This window comes from Orbicella faveolata, unplaced genomic scaffold (genome assembly GCF_042242905.1).
Source record: "Orbicella faveolata isolate gen_17 unplaced genomic scaffold, um_ofav_v1 contig_1, whole genome shotgun sequence".
In the NCBI taxonomy this organism is placed as follows: Eukaryota; Metazoa; Cnidaria; class Anthozoa; order Scleractinia; family Merulinidae; genus Orbicella; species Orbicella faveolata.
The window spans coordinates 27,770,056-27,789,925 of record NW_028301536.1 but is presented as its reverse complement, the minus strand read 5'-3'; the positions used below and the strand labels follow the sequence as shown (position 1 = coordinate 27,789,925).

General features: G+C 37.0%; 4 protein-coding genes across 4 annotated transcripts; 2 read left to right on the top strand and 2 right to left on the bottom strand.

Moving 5' to 3' along the window:
- Window positions 1-698: 698 nt before the first annotated feature.
- On the top strand, window positions 699-4,310 carry LOC110041002 (protein LTO1 homolog). The gene is made up of 6 exons (XM_020746276.2): window positions 699-1,679; window positions 1,746-1,851; window positions 2,203-2,273; window positions 3,206-3,320; window positions 3,547-3,672; window positions 3,996-4,310. The coding sequence occupies exons 1-5, from the start codon at window positions 1,474-1,476 to the stop codon at window positions 3,610-3,612; spliced, it is 564 nt and encodes a 187-aa protein (XP_020601935.2). The 5' UTR covers window positions 699-1,473; the 3' UTR covers window positions 3,613-3,672; window positions 3,996-4,310.
- Window positions 4,311-4,828: 518 nt separating this feature from the next.
- Window positions 4,829-6,227, bottom strand: LOC110041000 (uncharacterized). The gene has a single exon (XM_020746272.2). It carries the CDS (start codon window positions 6,113-6,115, stop codon window positions 5,078-5,080), a length of 1,038 nt encoding a protein of 345 aa, XP_020601931.1. The 5' UTR covers window positions 6,116-6,227; the 3' UTR covers window positions 4,829-5,077.
- A 32-nt stretch (window positions 6,228-6,259) lies between these two features.
- On the top strand, window positions 6,260-11,612 carry LOC110041001 (transmembrane protein 19-like). The gene is made up of 2 exons (XM_020746274.2): window positions 6,260-6,587; window positions 8,949-11,612. The coding sequence occupies exons 1-2, from the start codon at window positions 6,341-6,343 to the stop codon at window positions 9,596-9,598; spliced, it is 897 nt and encodes a 298-aa protein (XP_020601933.1). The 5' UTR covers window positions 6,260-6,340; the 3' UTR covers window positions 9,599-11,612.
- Window positions 11,613-11,866: 254 nt separating this feature from the next.
- Window positions 11,867-19,068, bottom strand: LOC110041006 (bcl-2 homologous antagonist/killer-like). Its single transcript, XM_020746283.2, has 2 exons — window positions 18,470-19,068; window positions 11,867-16,758 (listed from the first exon to the last, which is right to left on the bottom strand). Exons 1-2 carry the CDS (start codon window positions 19,031-19,033, stop codon window positions 16,654-16,656), a joined length of 669 nt encoding a protein of 222 aa, XP_020601942.1. The 5' UTR covers window positions 19,034-19,068; the 3' UTR covers window positions 11,867-16,653.
- Window positions 19,069-19,870: the final 802 nt, after the last annotated feature.

The following is a 19,870-nucleotide window of genomic DNA, read 5'->3' as shown; positions in this document are numbered from 1 at the left end:
ATCCTGAACCTTCTTTGAATCTACGTTTTAAATTCATGTTTTATAAAATAATTATAGCATCTTAGACAGTTTGTAAGAGAGCTCATTTAATAATTCTATGTACCTTCGAGTTAAGAGTAAATAATTAACGAGAATACAACACAGGATTTTATTGAAAATGAAAAGACATAATTAAAAAAGTCATCGTCTGGTTCTGGCTTAATTCAGCTGGTTGCATAGGTAATATTAAACATATCTTGGATTTCGTAAAATTGAAAAGTAAATGTACAAAGCATGCTTGCAAGAGGGTAACTTATTTGCTGCCAACAAACAATACAGCTAAAATAACAGTTGTAAGCGGTTTTCAAGCCACGTAATTCATCTAGTTTTGCAATTTTTAAATCTCCTTGTCTTTGATGACTGAACAATAACATCGACCACCAAGATAGAATTTTCAAGCAAAGATCTTTGAAAGGCCGTGCGACTTTCGCGAAGGCGTCATTTGTCTGCCACTACAAAAACTTCTTTGTCTCCCAGTTCCTCATTAAAAATAACCCTGCTGATTCCAAAGAATTCAATCACAAACGCTGCATGGGAATGAAAAATTGTCTTTATTTTCGAACCAAGCATTACAGACCACCTTAAAGATATCAAGACAATACTCGACTAGCTTGTGCAGCACATGGTCACATACATACTTTATTATGCAAGCAATGATGCTGTGTCATTGATCAAGAGACTTGCCTATCAGGAATCAGGAGAGAAAATTCAGGAAAAGGGGTGGTAGTATTTTGCAGTTCATTTTCTTTGCAACAGTCTCTTGGTTGGCCTAAATGGGTCCTGGGTGTTTTCAAGATATACTTTTCTAAATTATATCTTTTTGAGTAACATGGTTTCATATCATCCTCGGAGACCCAGGGGCAGTTAGTTGCGGGGGAAGAAAGTAAATCGGGCAAAAATTGAAGCGTCCAAAGTTTACAAGTAAGGCGAGAAAAACTTTCCCGCCTTACTTGAAACCTTCGACGCTTCAATTTTTGCTCGATTTATTTCCTCCCTAACTGCCCCTGGGTCTCCAAGGATGGTTTCATATTTTTTTCTGCACCTTCTATATGCACCTATAGCAGCTTCAAAGTGATGTAGTAATTTTGAATTGTGTTTATACATCTTGCTAATTAGTTTTTGTTCGCTTTTGCATTATTCACTTGTAAATCTATCAGATACCAGTGAAGCACAGGTTAAAATCTTGTGAGATCAGTAAACTAGCTAGATGGTTGGACACAAAGCTGTTTATTAAGTTGAAGGAACCACCGTAGCGAGATAGTGACGGTGAGGTTTTGAGCGTTAGCCCTTCGTCAGGGCGCATTGGAAATTAGTCGTGAGCGCCTTTGGATGGGTTGGAGTTACGAATGTGAAATATTCATTTATAAAAATGGCTGAAGTTTGTTTCCTTTTCTTAGAAGTCTTTAGGTTCTTCATAAATTTTGCGCCTTTTCTATGAAGTTCTTTAATAACATAGTTGCCGCCAGGCGTGATCCGCGCAGGAGTCCTCGCATTCTTTCCAGTTTTCCAGAGTCCATTCCGATTTCAGGTTTTAAGATGGCAACTCACCCGCAATGCCGTCTGGGTAAGGAGAAAGCAAACATGGCGTACAGAGACGAGATTGATGATGCATTTGATGCTGCTGTTTTCCTGGAGGAAAGGTACTCTTCCACCTTTACGATGCTTTTTAATTAAAACAGAGATGAGCAGTATTTTTTTTGTTTCAGATGTTATGAGAGTGGTTATAAGGAAGGTTACAAGGATGGAAAATTGAAGGGTCTGCAAGAGGGACGTCACTTGGGTTTGATGAAAGGCTGTGAAGTTGGTGGCGAGGTTAGTTGCTACTGAACTTGCTTTCAGTTCGGGTTTTGGACAAGGCTAATGAAATACGTGGGTGCTCATTAAGAGTAAATTCATAGACATAGAAGAAGAAAGGAAAAGTGGAATTATTTTTTAACCATGTTTCGTTTATTTGAAATATTAATTTGTTTCGTTTCTTCCAGTGCCATGCCTGTAAACTAGCTAAGCTTAGTGCTTGTATAGCTAAATGCATGACCACTATAAATAAGATTTACATTTTACATTGCATTTTTTTTCATCGTATCTAGTGAAAAATTCACGTATGCCTAAGTTCGTATCGCAAGCTCCTTGGGAGTTTGCTTACCAGTATACTGTTCCTCTCAGGTTGGATTTTATCTTGGATTTGTTTCAATGTGGCATGAGATTTTGCTGGAAAGTCCTGATGCAAAACAAAGGTATCACGTTGACTATTAATGACGTCTTCTGAATTCTGAATTAACTCGATAAATTATTATGAAAGTAACCAGTATGGTTACATGTATTATTATATTATTCTGTTGTAATATAATAATACATGTATGTTATTCTATTTTGATCATATTTTACAACTTGTAAAGCGCCTAGATCATGCTTGGATAGGCACTATAAAAATACTATTTATTATTATTATTATTATTATTTTCTACTTAAATATATAATTCAAATAAGAAAATGTCATTATTTGTATTTTTCTATATGCTACATTTTTTTCCTGTATAATTTGCCGTTTTGTTTTACAAAAACGGCTGATGACTACTCCTTGAAGACAAATTTTGCTAGAACGACTACTTTTAAAAACACTTATTTTAATAGAATTATGGAGATGTGGAATTCGATACCCTTAGATGTTAGGTTATCTCCTAGTTGTGCAGTGTTTAAGTCGGGAATGAAGAAGTTTTTAAGTGAGAAATGAATATTTGATTTAATTTTTTTTTTCCTTGATTGTTATTACATGATTATTTATTTAGATTAGCTACATGGTGATTTGTCTCGCATGGAGTGTTCCACTTTTTTACAGATTATCCTTATGGCTTTGTCTGTTTGTGTATGCCTTTAGTCTTAGATTTAATTGCCATTAAATTGTAATAAAAACAACAACAACAACAACAAAATAGGGCTTTGACTGGAAGGAGGTCCCCCTAAGCTGTTTTGTCTGGAAATGTTTTTTTGACTGGTGTAATAGACAGTACTGGAAGCTATTTAAATAATGTTGAATCTTTTTATTTATATAAAATAGCCAAGATGGCAATAAATACCACCATAGGAGCCAGGTGAGAAGGTGTTGAGAAGTTATTCTTTGGTTATCTTGTTGCGGGCACTCACAGGTGTTTCTTGCTGCATGTTTTAGGTGCACTAAATTGTTAGAAACTCTAAAGAAGAAGATCTTGGCTCTACCTATTAATGATGTCATGAATGAGGAGTTGTTTGTTAATCTTGAGAATATACGAGCCAAGTTTAAACAGGTATTGACATAAAACTGTCTCAGTACTAGTCAACAATGCATTTTATTGATTTCTCGCATCTTTTTTTCCGTCTTTGTGTTGGCTTCTTATTCTCTAGAGTTTACACAATATTATGGAGTCAAATTTCTTGTATGTAGTGTTGTATGTGGCAGAATCTACATGTATGTCAAAGTGTCTTCTCATGAGGTGTCCATAAGCAGAGATTTGACTCTTTTTTTTGCCTTAGCTCTGTTCACTGTTAGGAGTCAGTGCAGAGTACAGAGGTGGTAGTATGCCTGGACTGTCCTTCTGAAAATGAAAGTCTTACCAGCAGAAAAGAGTGTGGCAGAGATGGAATTCAAGTCACTTTGAGGTAGAAATTTTAATAGCATTTTAACCTTGGGTTTCCCTAGTGGTGCTTTTTGTGGCAATCTCATCTTTTGATTCATAGCTCAACTTTGATTTGAAGGGATTCAGGTCACCCTCTCTACCAGTTCATTATCGAGTTCATCTTCTTACTTTTTTGTCTAACGAGACTAGCTTCTTGTCTGGTCAAAACATGTCCCTGGTCTCAAAATGGCCTCCTTACAGACAAAAAGTATTTGCATGCTTGCACTAGTCATGTGTCAACTAACAGGTTTAGCTTCCTGTATCATGTCATGCATTTTTATAGTTTACCACTCTACTTTTTTTCAGGTTCTTGAATGATTTGAGAAAGAAAAAAGAAGAGACTCATTTTGCTCTGTAGAGCAGGCTCAGGGAGATGCTGCTTGAGTGATGGCACTGTTTTCACACTTATTCTAACTTACAGTTCTGGAGAAAATTAAGAGACTGATCTCAGTCTATAAGTGTGCACTTTCTGTTCAGTAGCTAGATACAAACAGCTCTGTGTTGCAGGATTTTAGCTTCAGTGATACTAGTTGAATCTCTTTTAAGACCTCATGTAATAATAAAGTCATTTATGTCCAAATTATACCAAACCATGTTAATTAAAATAGTTACTCTGTTCTATTTCTGTTTGTCTGTTTCATGTAACTAATTTTATTGAGGGAATTTACGAACATGTGGACTACAAGCAACCCCTCTTCACACAGTCTGTTGAGAGTGATGTGAGAAGAAAGGGCAAGGAAAATTATTGGTGGCAAGAAACATGGCGGGTGAGCAGCTCAGACAATTTTTCTCTCACTCAATTTTGTGTCAGGCTCGATGGAGTCAGGACCAAGCTGAAGAGGGACTGCCCAAAGTCTAAAATAGACAAGAGAAATCCATGGACAAGCAGAAGGCACATCCAACTGCTTCTTGCATTTCTCAGGGTTCCCAAGTGTTTTAACAATGCTTGTGGAGCAAGGTTTCTATTTACTTCATAAAATGTTGAAGAAATTACACTTCTTGAGCTTGTGATGTATGCCACATGCATTGAATAATAACGAACTTCAGCTGCCCAATTCAAATTGACCAATATTTTGCAGTGTGGGCATAAGTGGTGTGCAAACCTGTAGAAATAACACACCAAAACTCAACTAAAGCAGTTGTTGTGCAGACCATTCATTTATTCCACTGGACCAACATAGGCAACCTGCTGTCTTTCTGGGGATGGGTGTTTAATTACAAAAATATGATTGGTAAATAAATATCAAATTTGACAAATACAATCTTACAAATTATTTAATAATAACTTCAGCTATCAGGCATGTCCTATCAGAAAATGATGAATTTTATGCGGTCTAGGCAAAGAAAAACTTTCTTGAATTTAAATAACAGCTAACATTTCCCAGCAGTCATTTCTTCTTCCCCTTAGCTTTCCTGTTTTCAATGTCTCTGAAGAGGAGAGGTGGAGATGGGGGCTGCAGTTCCACCTTGCCTTTTATTCTATCACTGCTTCTTTTTATTTTTGGTGGCATCCAAGGAATAGGATTACAATAACTTGGTGCAGGATATGACCCCCACTCGTAATACCCTGTCAACATCCCTCCTGTATAACCAAAGCTGTTATAAACAGGTCTAGGTCTTTCCTTTACTTCTGCAATCCACTTGCCATAAGCTTCCTCATTATTCAGTTTCCTTGTCACTTCTTTGTCTTTCTTTATTCTTGCTTCTTCCTCCTCTTTTCTTTTTTTCTCATTTTCCTGTGTTTTCTTTTCTTCCAGCCAGTTGTTGTATTTCACTACTGCTTTCTCTTGAGTTGAGCGGTTTAAATTCTCGTTCTTTACCATTTCCAACTTTTCTTGCTGTTGTTTTATTCTCCTTTCCTCAGCAATTGACTTCTTTTTGCTTTCTAACCATTCATTGTACTTCTCGCTTGCAATTTTCAAAAGTTCTTCTCTGTCTCGTTTCTCCTTTTCAGTTTCCTCTCGTGCTTTCTTTTTTTCAAGTCTTTTCTGTTTCATCTTCTCACGATCTTCAGCTGTCTTTTTCACAAGCCAGGTTTCCCATGGTGAAAGGCAGTCGGTTTTGTTTTCGACTGTTTTAGAGCTATTAGCTGTGCGGCCATCTGTATTTGATCTCGATACAGATCTGGTATTTTTACTGACTGATTTTTTTCGTCCTGAAAATGATGAAATCGGAGTCGTGTAACTCCTGGATGTTTTGGTCTTGTTCTTCGGTGTGCTGTGAGATCTCTCGAATTCGAGGCTATACTCTTTTTCGTCGTCTGTCTCCTCGTCACCGCTCAAAGAACCTTCAGATAATTCTGGTTCTTCAATTTGACCGCCATTACCATAAACTGGAGAAAGCAACGAGCGAGTCGATTCACCAAGAGAATCATCAGAAAATGTCTCTGAAAAAACACGTCTTTCTCCTTGTTGTCCTCCATACATTTCCGCTGCTAGACTGTGCTTGTTTATACAGTATCCCTTTTGTGTCAAAACGTCAAAGTTTTGATCTTTGTTACACACTGCACAACGGTCAAAATAACGCCGCCATTTTGAAAATAACGGTGGGAGACTAAGGCGAGTACTTTTGGCGGCGGAGTTCGGAGTTCGAGAACACTTCGGTAGATTTCGACGTGTGAGAATGTCCGTTATTCAAATTTATCGAGAATTATGGATATCCCTTTCTTAGTAAGAGCTGCATTCGCTGTTTTGTCATGTTTGGTTATCGTGCGACGCGGATTGAAGAAAAAATCTCTTGATTTAACGGGCGCTGTTGCTTCTGTTGTGGTTGGTTTCATATTGACTTTGAGCAACCTATGTTTTTTCGCTTCCTGTGTTACTTTCTTCCTGACAAGTTCTAAGCTTACGAGGTTCAAATCCGACATCAAGGAAAAAGTTGAGGACGATTTTAAGAAAGGTTTGTACCATTGCTAAGTTAGTGCTACAGAAGGAGCGTGTTAAATGTTAAGAATTGTAATTTACTTTGTGAGAGACAGACTGGCTAGAATCCACCTCACTCTAGCTTCAATATAACTTCAGCTTACGTTTCTTTTCTAATCATGATTCCTCCACTAAGGAGAAAACGGTTATGACTATAAAAGCCACATAAAAGCTAGAAAAACAGTAAGCTGCTTTTATAAAGGCTGCCAAATAAAAAAACAAGAATATTTCATTAATGATTTAACGCTAAATGAAAATAAGACTTTTTCAATTAACTAATCCTGTAAGTAGTCTTGAGGTAAATCCCAGGGTATCAAATCGATGGAAACTGATGATCAGAAATTCAATCGATCAATCGATATCAATCGATAAAATTAGTTAATTGGCATCGATTGGTATCGGCCAGTCGATGACCAATCAATAACCACACAAAAACCATTCATCAATTGCTATCGATTGGCTCAGCAACTTCGTACAGACTTCACGCACACTACCTGTCGGATCATCTGCCATTTTAGGAAGCCCTGGGGACCAAATTGGTAAAACAAATTCCGACCCAGTCTTCTCAATGCAGAGAATATACCCTGTTGCATGTGTATTCGAATTACTCACTTGCAAGTCATTGCCCTTCCGTGTCATAATGTCTACGCAAGATGTCCGGGTAGAGGCTTTATTGAATATAAGGTGCATCGTCAAATGCTATCATCGTTGCCGAAGAAGAGGGGAGAACGGGGAAATGCATTTAAAGTTGTGAATCATTGTGGACAGCTTGGCCACCTACAGTCCGAGCTTGTGGATCCTCTTTGGCCACTACATGCAGATATTTCTGTGTTGTTCTCCTGTTAACATTAAAATGAAATGTGTTTACAATTACTGCGTACAAGTTGTGTTTTTTATGCGACAATTCTGGTTCCGTCAATCTGCAACCAATCGATACCAATCGATACCAATCGATACCAATTTATCTAGCGATTGGTATTGATAATCGATACCAATTGACAACCACACAAATCTTCGCCATCGATTGGTCATCAATTATCAATATCAATCAATTAATTGATATCGATTGGTATCGATTGATATCGATTGTCATTGATTATCGATTCCATCGATTGGATACCCTGGGGCTAAATCCAAGCATTCTGATTGGTGCTTTCTTGGGTATGATTTCACCATATGGATTGGTAAACGTGGAATGGTCATAACCATGTACGTTTTTGTTTTGTAAAGCTGGCAAATTCAAATTTGAATGCCATATATTCACCTGGTTACTACCTTACTTTGCTTGAGCTGCATGTACTGAGGAATATTGGCCCTCAGTCCTTTTTGGTACAGATCTCACTGCAATTGGTTCGTACTGCCATGACCCTGGACCAATATTCCCCAGTATGGCTCTCTTACTTGCTTAGTAAGGTGACACAGGGCAGGAAAAATCCTAAGTCTGATTGTGCGAGGCAAGTATATTTTGCTCTTGGGCAACTGAAATGGAAGTTTCATGGTGCAGTGGGTGAGTAAAATTAGCCTCGCTAATCTTGTTAGTGATAATTTCCAATCAAAAGAAATTTCAAAACTTGAAACTGCAAGATGAGCAAAAACGAAAGCATGGATTAATTCAAATCCAGGCAAACTTGATTATAGACAGTTCCTAGTAAATGATGTAGTCAATAAGGCATGAACATTGCATACCTATTGGGCAAGCAATATTTTAGTGGGGACAAATGAAAACTGAAATGTCCACTGGGCGACTGAATTTTAAATTTTTTTTCCTACCCTGCGAACAACTAGTAATTAGTAACAGGACATGTTAACATTCAGCATACAAACAAAGTCATGCCTGATGTGGTCTCCTTCACAACCGTCTACTATTGGGGTTGTCAAGTAATGCTCCCTTCCACGACAACCACTGCTGAAAGCTAAATCACATTGATTTCCTGAGTTGCATGCTAGGAAAAGAGTGCATTTGCAGTCTAATTTTGCAGTTGGGTATTCATAACTCAAATTTGTGGACTGTCGATCCATATGTAGTTTCACTAATGTGTAACAGTTTACAACAGCTAGCATTGATTCAGAGTTTGATCCCCTGATATCTGTTGATGTGAGCGTGTAGCTTAAGATATTTTATCTGTTGCTGATCACCTTACATTTTCATGACAACTCAGTGAGGTTGATTTTACTTTGAGAATAGATTTCCATATTGACTGTTTTTCTCATTCTCATTACCTATCAGTTTTGTGGTGACTGTAAGATTTATACATAGCAGACTCTGATCACACTTGGAGTTAAAGTTCTACAGGCAAATAGCTCTAGAACTACTGTTACCTATCATATTCCTTTGCAGGAGGCCAGAGAAACTGGATCCAAGTTTTGTGTAATGGGGGTGTGCCAACACTGCTTGCATTGTTTTACATGATTGATGTTGGTATTGGTGAACATGCAATTGACTATGCTAAGGATTTTACTGCATCAGTGCTCTCTATTGCCGTGCTTGGATCCTTTGCATGTAGCTGTGGTGATACATGGGCATCAGAAATAGGGACAGCGATAAGTTCCCATGTTCCTGTACTGATTACAACGTTTGGTAAAGTTCCTGTTGGCACAAATGGTGGCGTCACAATAACGGGTACAGTTTCAAGCATTCTTGGTGGTACAGTGATTGGAATTGCCTACTATTCAACCTTGGTAGCAGTCTTGACAATTCGTAGAATCACAGTTATTCCACCCCAGTGGCCAGTCATTGTGATTGGTTGTTTAGGAGGCTTTCTGGGATCTGCTTTTGATTCCTTACTGGGAGCCACATTACAATACTCAGGTTTCTGTTCAGTAAAGAAACGTGTTGTACACAAGCCATCTCCAACTGTAAAGCACATTTCAGGACGATCAATCCTGGACAATCATGGTGTTAACCTTGTTTCATGTCTTCTTACAAGTATTGTAATGCCCATGATAGGGTACTTTTTATGGAAAGGAATAACAGAGACTAATAATTGAGTACCAGTATATTGTGGTTTACAAACTCTAGGTTCTCAGTCGTGAATTTGACTTGTGCCTTGTTGGGAGATAGACAGCCACCTGTACCTTAGTTCACAATAACTGAGAAACAGTAAATAACCTGATGGGTAGTAACTGCACATTGGGCGTAAGACAAAGAGATGCAAGGCTGGTGCTTGACCAGTATGTGTGGTGGTGTTTGCCAGTCCTCAGTAATAGCAAATTTTCACTATGGTTAATCTGAAATGCTGTATTTCTGACAGATTGGCATCCCATCCAGGGGGTGTAGGGGTACCTCTGTTTTGTAATACAGAGACCATGTGCTTGAAACCGACTGCACAAACCAGAGTGGCCTATTGAACTTCAAATAGGTTACAGATTTTTGTATTGAGGAATTTGTGAACCTAGTCAAACTGAGTATTCTTAGATTATGACCTTAGTTTTGCTCAAGAGGCATGATATTACTTTCTTTATAATTTTTAAGCGTTTGTTCTTTTTTAATACAGTCGAACCCCTGTTAAGTTGGCTCCATAAGGTAATCATTTATGGCGTTGCGTGTGCAAGTGGTATGTTGTGAATGGTGTTTTTGCATTCCCTTTCACACCTAGTTGTCTCAAACTTGTTACATGTAATAAGTAGTGATTACATAGTGTTTTGCTGTCATCTCTGTTAAAATTTTGGGATTTAGTCTTAAATTATAAATGCCCAAACAAAAGTGTTTTTTACTGTTTTTATGGCTTTATTTGTGATTTTCATGAATTTCCTTCAGTGAAATCTTCCAAAATTTTTACATCACATCGTTTCCAGCGGGATACAAATTTTAAACACGAAAAAAGTAGGGTTTGTAAAGGCAGTTTTTTTGATATTTTCAACTTGATGTCTTTTACCATTGCAAAAACTCTGGTCTTATAGATTTCCCTGAAAAATGAGCTCAGTTTTACCTTTTTGTGCTCATGTTGACATAATAAAGTATCGAAAAACGCTGACATTTTCCTTTGAGTGCACGCAGATTACTTCCTCAGCGTTCGCGCGATCTTAAAACTATAGGGAGCCACCTTAAGCAGCCACCCTTATTAGGCGGCCAGCAATCAAAGTCCCAATGATGGCTTTTCTATTGTTTCTTCCTCTATTAAACAGCCAACCCCTTTTGAGCAGCCACAGTCCAATTCCCTGAGGGTGGCCGTTTAATAGGGGTTTGACTGTAGTCACTTTTATCAAATTCTCATAGATGGACTTAGAAAGTGCATGATTCTAATTTTATTCTTGTATTTTTATTACGTAGTTTCTCGTTTGTCTCAGGAGGGTGCATGTTTCTTATTTCATTTCCCATCTATGCTTATTTTGTTATTGAGGTGCTTCTCATTTTGTCATCCTTTGGGTGTCCCGGTTTGTATCATCACCAGCATTTGAAGCTTATGGCAAATTTGCCATTGTGGCAACCTTTTCAAGGTATTCTCCTTTTCAACCACTTCCTGAATGTTTTAAGCCAGTGAGGTGAATTCTACCAAAAAGTTGTCATGCTGGTGTCTCAGGAGACCTAATCATCTGACGCATGGTTGATCTCGTAAGGCTAACCTAAATCTTAGGTTGGGTTAACTAGTTGAGGATATGCTTTACACTGGGGAAGTTTTATGTAACTTTGCATTTCAAAACCGCTCATATCAATTTATTAATCACCAAACAAATAAAACAGTCAATCACAGAAATGTGATTAATCCAGTGATCAGTCCCTCTTTCCCATATAAAGTCATTCAAAGTTTTACTCTTTATGTCATAATTTTTAATTTATTTTATATATATATATATATATATATATATATATATATATATATATATATATATATATATATATATAATTTAATTGCAAGAAAATACTACATTAATTAAATAGTATGTCTGCTAGAGTGCAATGGCACAAGGTGATTATTTATTTCAAGTGCTACAGGTCTCTATTTAAGAAATACATGTAATATTAGTAAATGAAATAAAATTTCTGGGTTTTTGTGAACACAAATACACAGTCTCCCTACAATTGCTAAGCTGAAACAAACTGGACAAAATAGATTGAAGTCTATCAGTTGACCCACAGATGTGATCTTTTATATCAGCTGAAGTAAACTTCTCTTTCATGAGAGGTCTGCTTCAATTATTTACAGTAACAAGTATGAAACTAGTAATTGAGCACAGTTTCCCATGTTATTGAAAGATGCAGAAATTATGTTTATTTAGCACCATAGTAAGGACAGGAATAATGAATGCACAATAATAGGCAAGCACAACAAAAACATTTATTAGGAAGAAATTCACTTTCATCTTTGAGTTATTTGTCAATCATGTTTATCGTCAATATCTCACAAACAAAAACAAATCCATCATACAGTAATACACCAAAATTAAAAAAATACTGTACAACTTTACACTCCATCATAAATATTTAATGTAATCAAAGTTTACAACCAATTGAATAACCAAGAGTTAGGGAAAATTGTAAAACTCAAAATACAATCAACACAACAAGAAAATTTATGTTGGGATGTTGACAGACTGTTGATCTGCTTCATTACTCACTAAATATTTTAGCTGAAGTTTTGGCATTCTAAAAGTTATAGCCTTGACAAAGCATAGCAAAATTAAAGAAATATTGTAGGCCAAATCCTGTATGTATAGTAATCACTTTTATTATATTAATCTGGTGTAGTTTAAGGTGGCCGAACACAGTTTTCGCGCGCGCTTTTGCTGATGCAATTCAGCGCGCGCACAAGGATTGCAAAAAAAACATGCCATCAACAGAGCGATCATTTTATTTACTCAACACCCGTACTATCTGCACTATTTTTCTCTATTATTGAATGCAGTATATTGATGGCTTTAGTCTTTTATTACAAAGATATGTTAGAAAAGGAAACGACGCAAAAAACCCAGCAATTCTCAGCTCTTTCTTTGTTACCGAAAGAACCCAGTTAAATGCAGCGCATACGCAGTTGCTCGAAAAATTGAGACTGATTGCTTTTGCAGAAACATGCCGATTTCTAACAATCCAGTCGTTAGAATTTCAAGAAATTTGGCAAAACAATAGTTCAGAAACCACGTGAATGATTTATCGCAAAAAATTTGAATTTTGACATAGGGAATTTTTAATAATACAGAACATGCAGTGAAAACGGTTAACGGCGAATTACGAAAATCGCCTATGTCAAAATTTTATTAGAACAGTGTTGACAGAAGAGATTTAATGTCAATTCGTAGTGGGCAAATGAAAAAAATCTAACGACTGAATTTTTTTTAAATAAACAAAAACCATTTTTTAAGCCTTGTTTTTAACCCATTGACGCCTGTGCCGCCCGTAACCGCCCGTGCGAAAAACTCCTCCATTTCCCTGTGCCGCCCGTAACCGCCCGAAAAAAAGCACATGGAGACAATTGCCTTTCCTACCCTCCCTGAAGGCTTTTTGGTTCTCCTATTGTTCTATTGTTCTTGAGGACAAATAAACCAATCAGAATGGACTTTCTGAGCATATTTTCAGAGGACTTTAGGGGTCCTAGACAGACGGTTTTTCTTCTTAAAATCGCGCGCTCGAAAAGTGCAGGTAATCATGGCGCGTTGCGGGCCAAATCTAAAAAACTTCCAAGGTCTTGTTTTCATTCCTAAGACGGATAAATTACTGTTTTGGGCTTTAAAATAGAAAAGAAAAATACAAATCAATGTTCAGGTGGCCTCAGAATGGAGGATCAAGGAGTACAGAGTCCTCAAAACTTTCTGGTGAAGAAGTTTTTCTTCCTACAACCGCCGAGAAAACATGAAGATCGGAGAGCTTTCAAGTAAGTTTCGACGACAGATCGCAGGTTTAAAGCGGCTTTTCGGACTTCAGAAACAAAAATGGTAATGTACATTATTACTTCGAAGTTGATTTCAACTTTTGGAACGATTGGTAAAGCCACGGGCGTTAAAATGACTGCAAAAGCGGTCGGCAGAAACTCAAGCTTTCGCGTTAGCGTGAAGAACAATTTGAACATGCGGTCATGCAGCGACGCACGTCTGCGAGATTTTGAACAATTTTTTACTTTTAAATAGGTTTCTTCGTCTCAGCGTGAATAAAAATTTATTGTTATTGAACTTCCTTTCGCATTTCTTTCATTTGGTTCCCTGTATTTGGGAATTTTAGGTTTTAAAAGTGAACAGTAACTTGCACGCTGGATTTCTGCATATTTAATTTACGGCGACCTCCAGGCGCTTTGTTTATTTAGTTTATTCGCTTCGTTCAAATATTTTTTGGAGTCTTTTTCAGCTACTACAGAACCGCTGAGAAAAGAACTAAATGGCCACTGATTTAACACAGTTGAAATACGACTGATCTCAAAATAATTCGCTTGTTTTTGTCGTGTTTTTGATTTACGACTTTCATCTTTCTTTCGCAGCGCCGTAATATTTTCGTCGCGCGGCGAAGAAATTACTTGATTTCTTGTTTTCAGATTGAGTTTTACACGAGTTCTTCGCTTTTATTTTTTGTTGTTTTCTCAAATGTTAGCCGTTATAATACAAGAAATTCAATTCTGGTGTATTTGGTTCGTTTTTGTCCTCCGAAGTCAATAATTAACTCATTTTCGCAAAGTCAATTTTCTCAGCTTCTGTGGGACATTTTGTCGCGCGGTAAAGAAATAATATAATTTCTTGTTTTCTCATTAGTTTTACACATTAGGTTGAGTTCTTTTTGCTAATATTTTTTAATATTTTGACCCTTCAGTTATTCAACTTTAAATAAACGATGTCTTGAAACCTGATTTTGTGTCTGTGGTTACTGCGCATATGGTTTATTTTTGTTCTTTCGCTCGCTCAGAAATATTCCAAAAAACGCCAGGGAATTAGGGGTGGGTCGCGGGCAATTTCATTCAGGCGTCAATGGGTTAACCAGCGCCATTGCCATGGCAACAGCACACACCTTAGCCAAAATGCGATAATAAACCCTTCTTTGGTTAACCTTGACGCTTGCAAAAAACGGGCGCCAAAGCATAAATAGCTTAAAAGTAATGGTGAATTAAGCATAGGCTCTTGAAAACTGTGTTCGGCCACCTTAAATGAGCATGCTCATCTAGTCTAAATAGACTCAAAAACTCTTTTCAAAGGGTTCCAATGCTCCAAATTAAAAAAAAATTATTATTATTATTACAGCATCATTACTAAAACATTACTGATGGAATTGTAAATAATCAATATTAAAAGTACAATCAAGCCTTTCAAAAAGGCATCATATAACAGTTCAAATTTCAGAGGATGAGAGTGAACTATTTGCTGAAGGGTTACAACAGCAGTATTCTGTTTATATAGGAGTGGACATCAATGTTTAGGATGAGATGGCAAACTGGTGGGATTTTTGGGGAGCATTCATTCACAGTTAAGATATGGCCTGCTAAATAACAATTTATTTATTATTCCTTTTGCCCAAAATTAACACTCTTGACTGATGCAATTCAGCAAAGCTTAAGAAAGGAAACCTCCTTTGTCATTTAGATCATAAGGAGAAGAAGAAAACAAGAAAATTATATTTATTACTGGAAGCCCAGATTTGTAACAAAAATACTCCATGCCAAGATTTGCATTGGACATGATCACTAATCCAGTACACAAAAAAATCTGAGATATCTGGTAAGATAGTATTTTGTTTTACTTTGCCATTAGCTACTAAACAATACTACTACTAATTACATTTCTGACCATTCATTCTTTATACATTTTCTTTGATACTGGCAAGTCCTTTTACAAGTCTGAGTTACCTGTGCTATCAATGAAGGATTGTTTATAAAAATTGATACCAGTACATACAAAACTGTGCCTATTTCAAAAAAACAGCCACAAAATAAACATCTATTGCTAATGCATGCTGTTATCAGTGGTCTAAAACCCGGAAAGTTTGTTGTTTTTTTCCTGAGAAATGAGTGAAACAAATTTTGATCCATGTTTCGAGATACAAGGCTTAAACACTTAATAGCAATTGGATAACATTGAGAGAATTTCTTCTTGAATTGAACAACAGCAATAATCTATGGGACTGATTCTTATGAAAGTTTTGGAAGAGACCATCAAAATAAATTAAAATACTTAAAATGTAAAACTCAGCATTCATTGCCAGCTTGGTTTCAGTCTTCCACTCATAACATTCTTCACATTTTCAAGCCAAGATTCTAAAAATTGTGCAATATTATTACAAAAACACCCACATGTTGATGTAACTTTCAATTAAGTGAATGGCAAAGTTACAATAGTAGAATCTGGGTTTAAAAGTAACTACAGTCAACTCAACTGCGGACACCCTGCTATTCATTCACTATTGTGTACACCCACTATTACAGACAAGTTACATCCCTAGCCAAAACTAAAAAGAAATGTATAGAAACAACTCCTGCTAATATGGACTTCCACCATTAAGGAATTACAGTTACTTCATGCGGTCCCAAAGTAATATTTTGTTCTTCTCTCGTTACGACAGACAACTTGGATGTATTAAATTACCTCCTTATTCTGCACCAGTCCTTTGGAATGTTTATTAATTTGTGCGTGAGTTATTTTGAGTTATATTAGAATCATGATGAAGTCTCAAAGTAAATGTCTACTAAAAATTAAAAGGAAGTGGAAATCTTAAAGAGTATAGCAGTATACATTATTTGTGACACTTAGCAACTAAAAGTTGAGTCATTTTCATCAGACCCTGCTATTCCAAACTCTCTCTATAATGAACACCAAATGACAGTCCCAAGGGTGTCCGCTATGACAAGAGTTGACTGTAGTTAGAATAAAGTTACCATGATCATATCTGATATACAATGTAAGTATGTTTTTCAAATTTGCATGAAATGTTTGTCAAAAAAAATTTATATCTCCATCTAAGGGCAGTAATTTCACCACTCTGGAAGCTTCATAGAGACTGCAACCAGCTGTGATTGATGGCTGCCAATGGAAACCATTGACTAATCATTCAGCTCATTTGTCAAAAGCTGGTATTCAGTCTCTTGGAGTTTACAGAGTGGCAAATTATTAGCAACAGTCACAACTGTCAATTTATTTCATGTCTTCCTTGCAGCAAGGTAAACTGCCATAGTTCCTAACATAAGCACAATTCCAACTGTGTACCAGCTGGGTTCTGACAGCCGGAAATCTAGCACAGCTCTCTGTGGAGGAAAGATATTAAGATTAGAAAAAAATACCATATTCTAAGAAAGAATCACAAATATGAGCATTTTCATTTGTCTGAATGACAATCTGTGGTCCAATTTAAGACTATCTTTTTTGCCTTTTATTTAAAACGTGAAAACATCTTAACAGTACTTTGTATCTCTTGGAAAGCAAACTTAGTCCAGAAAGTAACAAGAGTGGGAACAAAAGGTGTAGAAGAAACTCAAGCTGCAGTCCTGACATCACTTCTTGAGTGCCTTATGAGAGGACAAAGCATGGTTAAGGCTCTTTTACAAGCCTGTTTAATAAAATGTCAGCTTCAAAACTTCAGGACCATGTTAATCATTCAATTGAGTATGTTGGCTCCCCATGGGACTAACAAACTCTTCTCATTTATCTAATTCACATGTATTTACCAATGTTTTCCACTACCGCACTTCCTCTGGACTAGTTTGAACTTTCCAAATTCTCTACTGCATGTAGTCAAATATGAAGCCTGGTTCAGACATCGAACTTTAATGTGTGCCAAACCTAAATCCCATTTGAGTCATCTCAAATAATTAAGTTTGACTGTTGATTTAGATGTCAAACCTAATGCCATCAAACTTAATTGCTAATTTGACACAAAATCTTTGACGAATATAATTTGCACTATGAATGCGTATTGTATGCGTTAGATTTGGCAAGTGCAACGTTTACACTGGGCCTGATCCATGTCATAAATGCCTGCTCATACACCAGAAACATTTCTTTCACAGGAACCAATCGTAAATGTCGCAGAGACTTGTCTGCTTACATGCGCAGACCACAGCTCCTGAGTTGAATGTGAAAATTCACTAACTTCTCTGTTTCTCTAAATTTTTTAAAATATTTCTGGGCCATTCAGGTCCTTAACCATCTGATATCCCAACTTGAATTTGCCCTTTAACAATAAAAACATAAACCTTAAGACTAAAAAGGTTCATTAAAAGGTCATCAGCTTATGGATCAAAGAGTTAAGAAAAAACACTAATTAAAAGTAAAATGTAAAGATGGAAGTTTGAATTGCTGAATTTTTCCCTGCTGTGCTATAATCCCTTGCAACTTCTCATTTTAAAAAACTGTACAATTTTGTATCAGTTTTGCGTCAGTTTTGTTCTTTATCTTTACACCCTGGTTAATCCACCTCTTTAAGATTGTTTTTGCCATAATGAAGTCCATTAAATGTAAGAGCACATGCTTGCATCTGTCAAGTTTCAACTTGAACTCACTGATATCAATGCACATCTATGTGAAGTATCAATAACATTAACATTTCCAAAGAAATACCAGCATTTGCCGGCTTTGTGATAAAACTAACATGAATTCACACTGAGTTATGGTAAACACATGGAATTGTAATCGAAAACTTACACAGACTTAGAGGTGTGACGCTAAGTGGACATTAAGGTGACAAAAGATACGAAAAACAGTCAAACAAACAGCTTAAATACTGATTTGTCTAAGAAATTATTTAGTACACAAATCAGCATGAAATGGCGACGAAAACAACAAGGACCAACTAGAATGTTTCAATGATTAAGTCAAACGAAGGAAGATTTTTTTTAATGAAGAATTTGAGGTAGACTTAGCAAAAGTCACAAGTTATTTTTTTTTCAAACAACCCTCAATATCAAGGAAATGCGTAATTAAACTTAATAAGCTTATGTGCATGAGAAACTATCTTACCCATCCACCGTGCTGAGCAATCCAGCGAGCGATTCTCTCATTGAAGATAAAATCCACCACAAATCGTATGATTCTCCGTAGAAAACTCCCACTGAATCCTTTGCGTATGACAGTCACAGCAATTTCGTAGCCGAAACAAAGTAAAGCTACAATTCTTCCCCAGTTAATTCCTGAACGAAACAACCTTCGAGCCACGGCGGCAAAAGTCTCGTAAGCCGTTGCAGGCGTAAGGCTTAATGAATCGATCATATCCTTGAATTGGTCTTTGTACTTAGCGTCTATTTCATCACCTATCTCTCCTAGGCGTCTACCAATAACAGGAACATGCTGCGAAAATGGATGAACATCATTACAAGACCTCAGTTCTTCTAACGCGTCTGGACGTGCGCTTGCCGAAGGACTGTTCATTTCACCCAGTTCTTCACCTCTTTGCGTCTCATCTTGAAAGCGTAGGAACATAAAATGTCGGAAAACCCCTTCAGTGTCCTGTACGACCGCTATTTCATCTTCTTCAGGCTGAATTTCCTGATTACTTCTGCTGGACTCATCACCACCTGAAGCCATTTTTTTCCAAAACCAGCGACTCACGAAACCACTGAGCCAACAATACAATAGTCCAGCGGAAGCTATGATGAGGAAACCAGCGAGTGATCCCGCAAACTCGCTAAAAATCCGCTTTTATCCCGCACCTATGCCGCACAATTTCCCGCATCCCGCTTCTCGGTTCGGAAACCATCATCCGCCTTATCTTTCCTTTAGAAAATATTCGTAGATTTTTTAACGAGTTGAATCCGAGAATCACAGGTTTTTCCACATGGGCAAGAAGGTACGGTCACTCACAGCTCCTGCTGGAGGGTCAGTCAAGAAATACTGAACATTTAGGGACCTCGCTAAAAGTGACCATTCATCAGCCACTACTTGTCATGTTAAAAGCACCGGTCTTACAACATAAAATTGGATCATTTTGACATTTTAGCATCGGGCAAAATTGACTTTCATTGCAGAATTAGGGAGACTGTTCATTCAAGAGCTAGTGAGAAGAAGCCGTTGCTTTACAAGCTACCTCTCATGACGTATAGATAGGTTAAATTACTGCTGCGGATTCATTTATCTCAGTCTAGGTTCCAGACCTCTAATATTTACGATATAAGAAATTTTCAACTGACTTGAAAGTCTAGTCTCTTTGTCAGTTAATCCTTTCATGAGTCCCCTTGTTCCGGTGGTTCTCATGTTCATGCTGATCCCTATATAAAAGAAGAGAATGGACAAGGCTATAGGGAAAAGAAATCGCTATTTATTGAGTTTTATTTGCCGGTCATTGTTAAATGAATACTCGTTATCAAACTGCTTAGAAAATAGATTATCTAGACTAAACAGGAAAGGAAAGTTTTCTCTTAAATG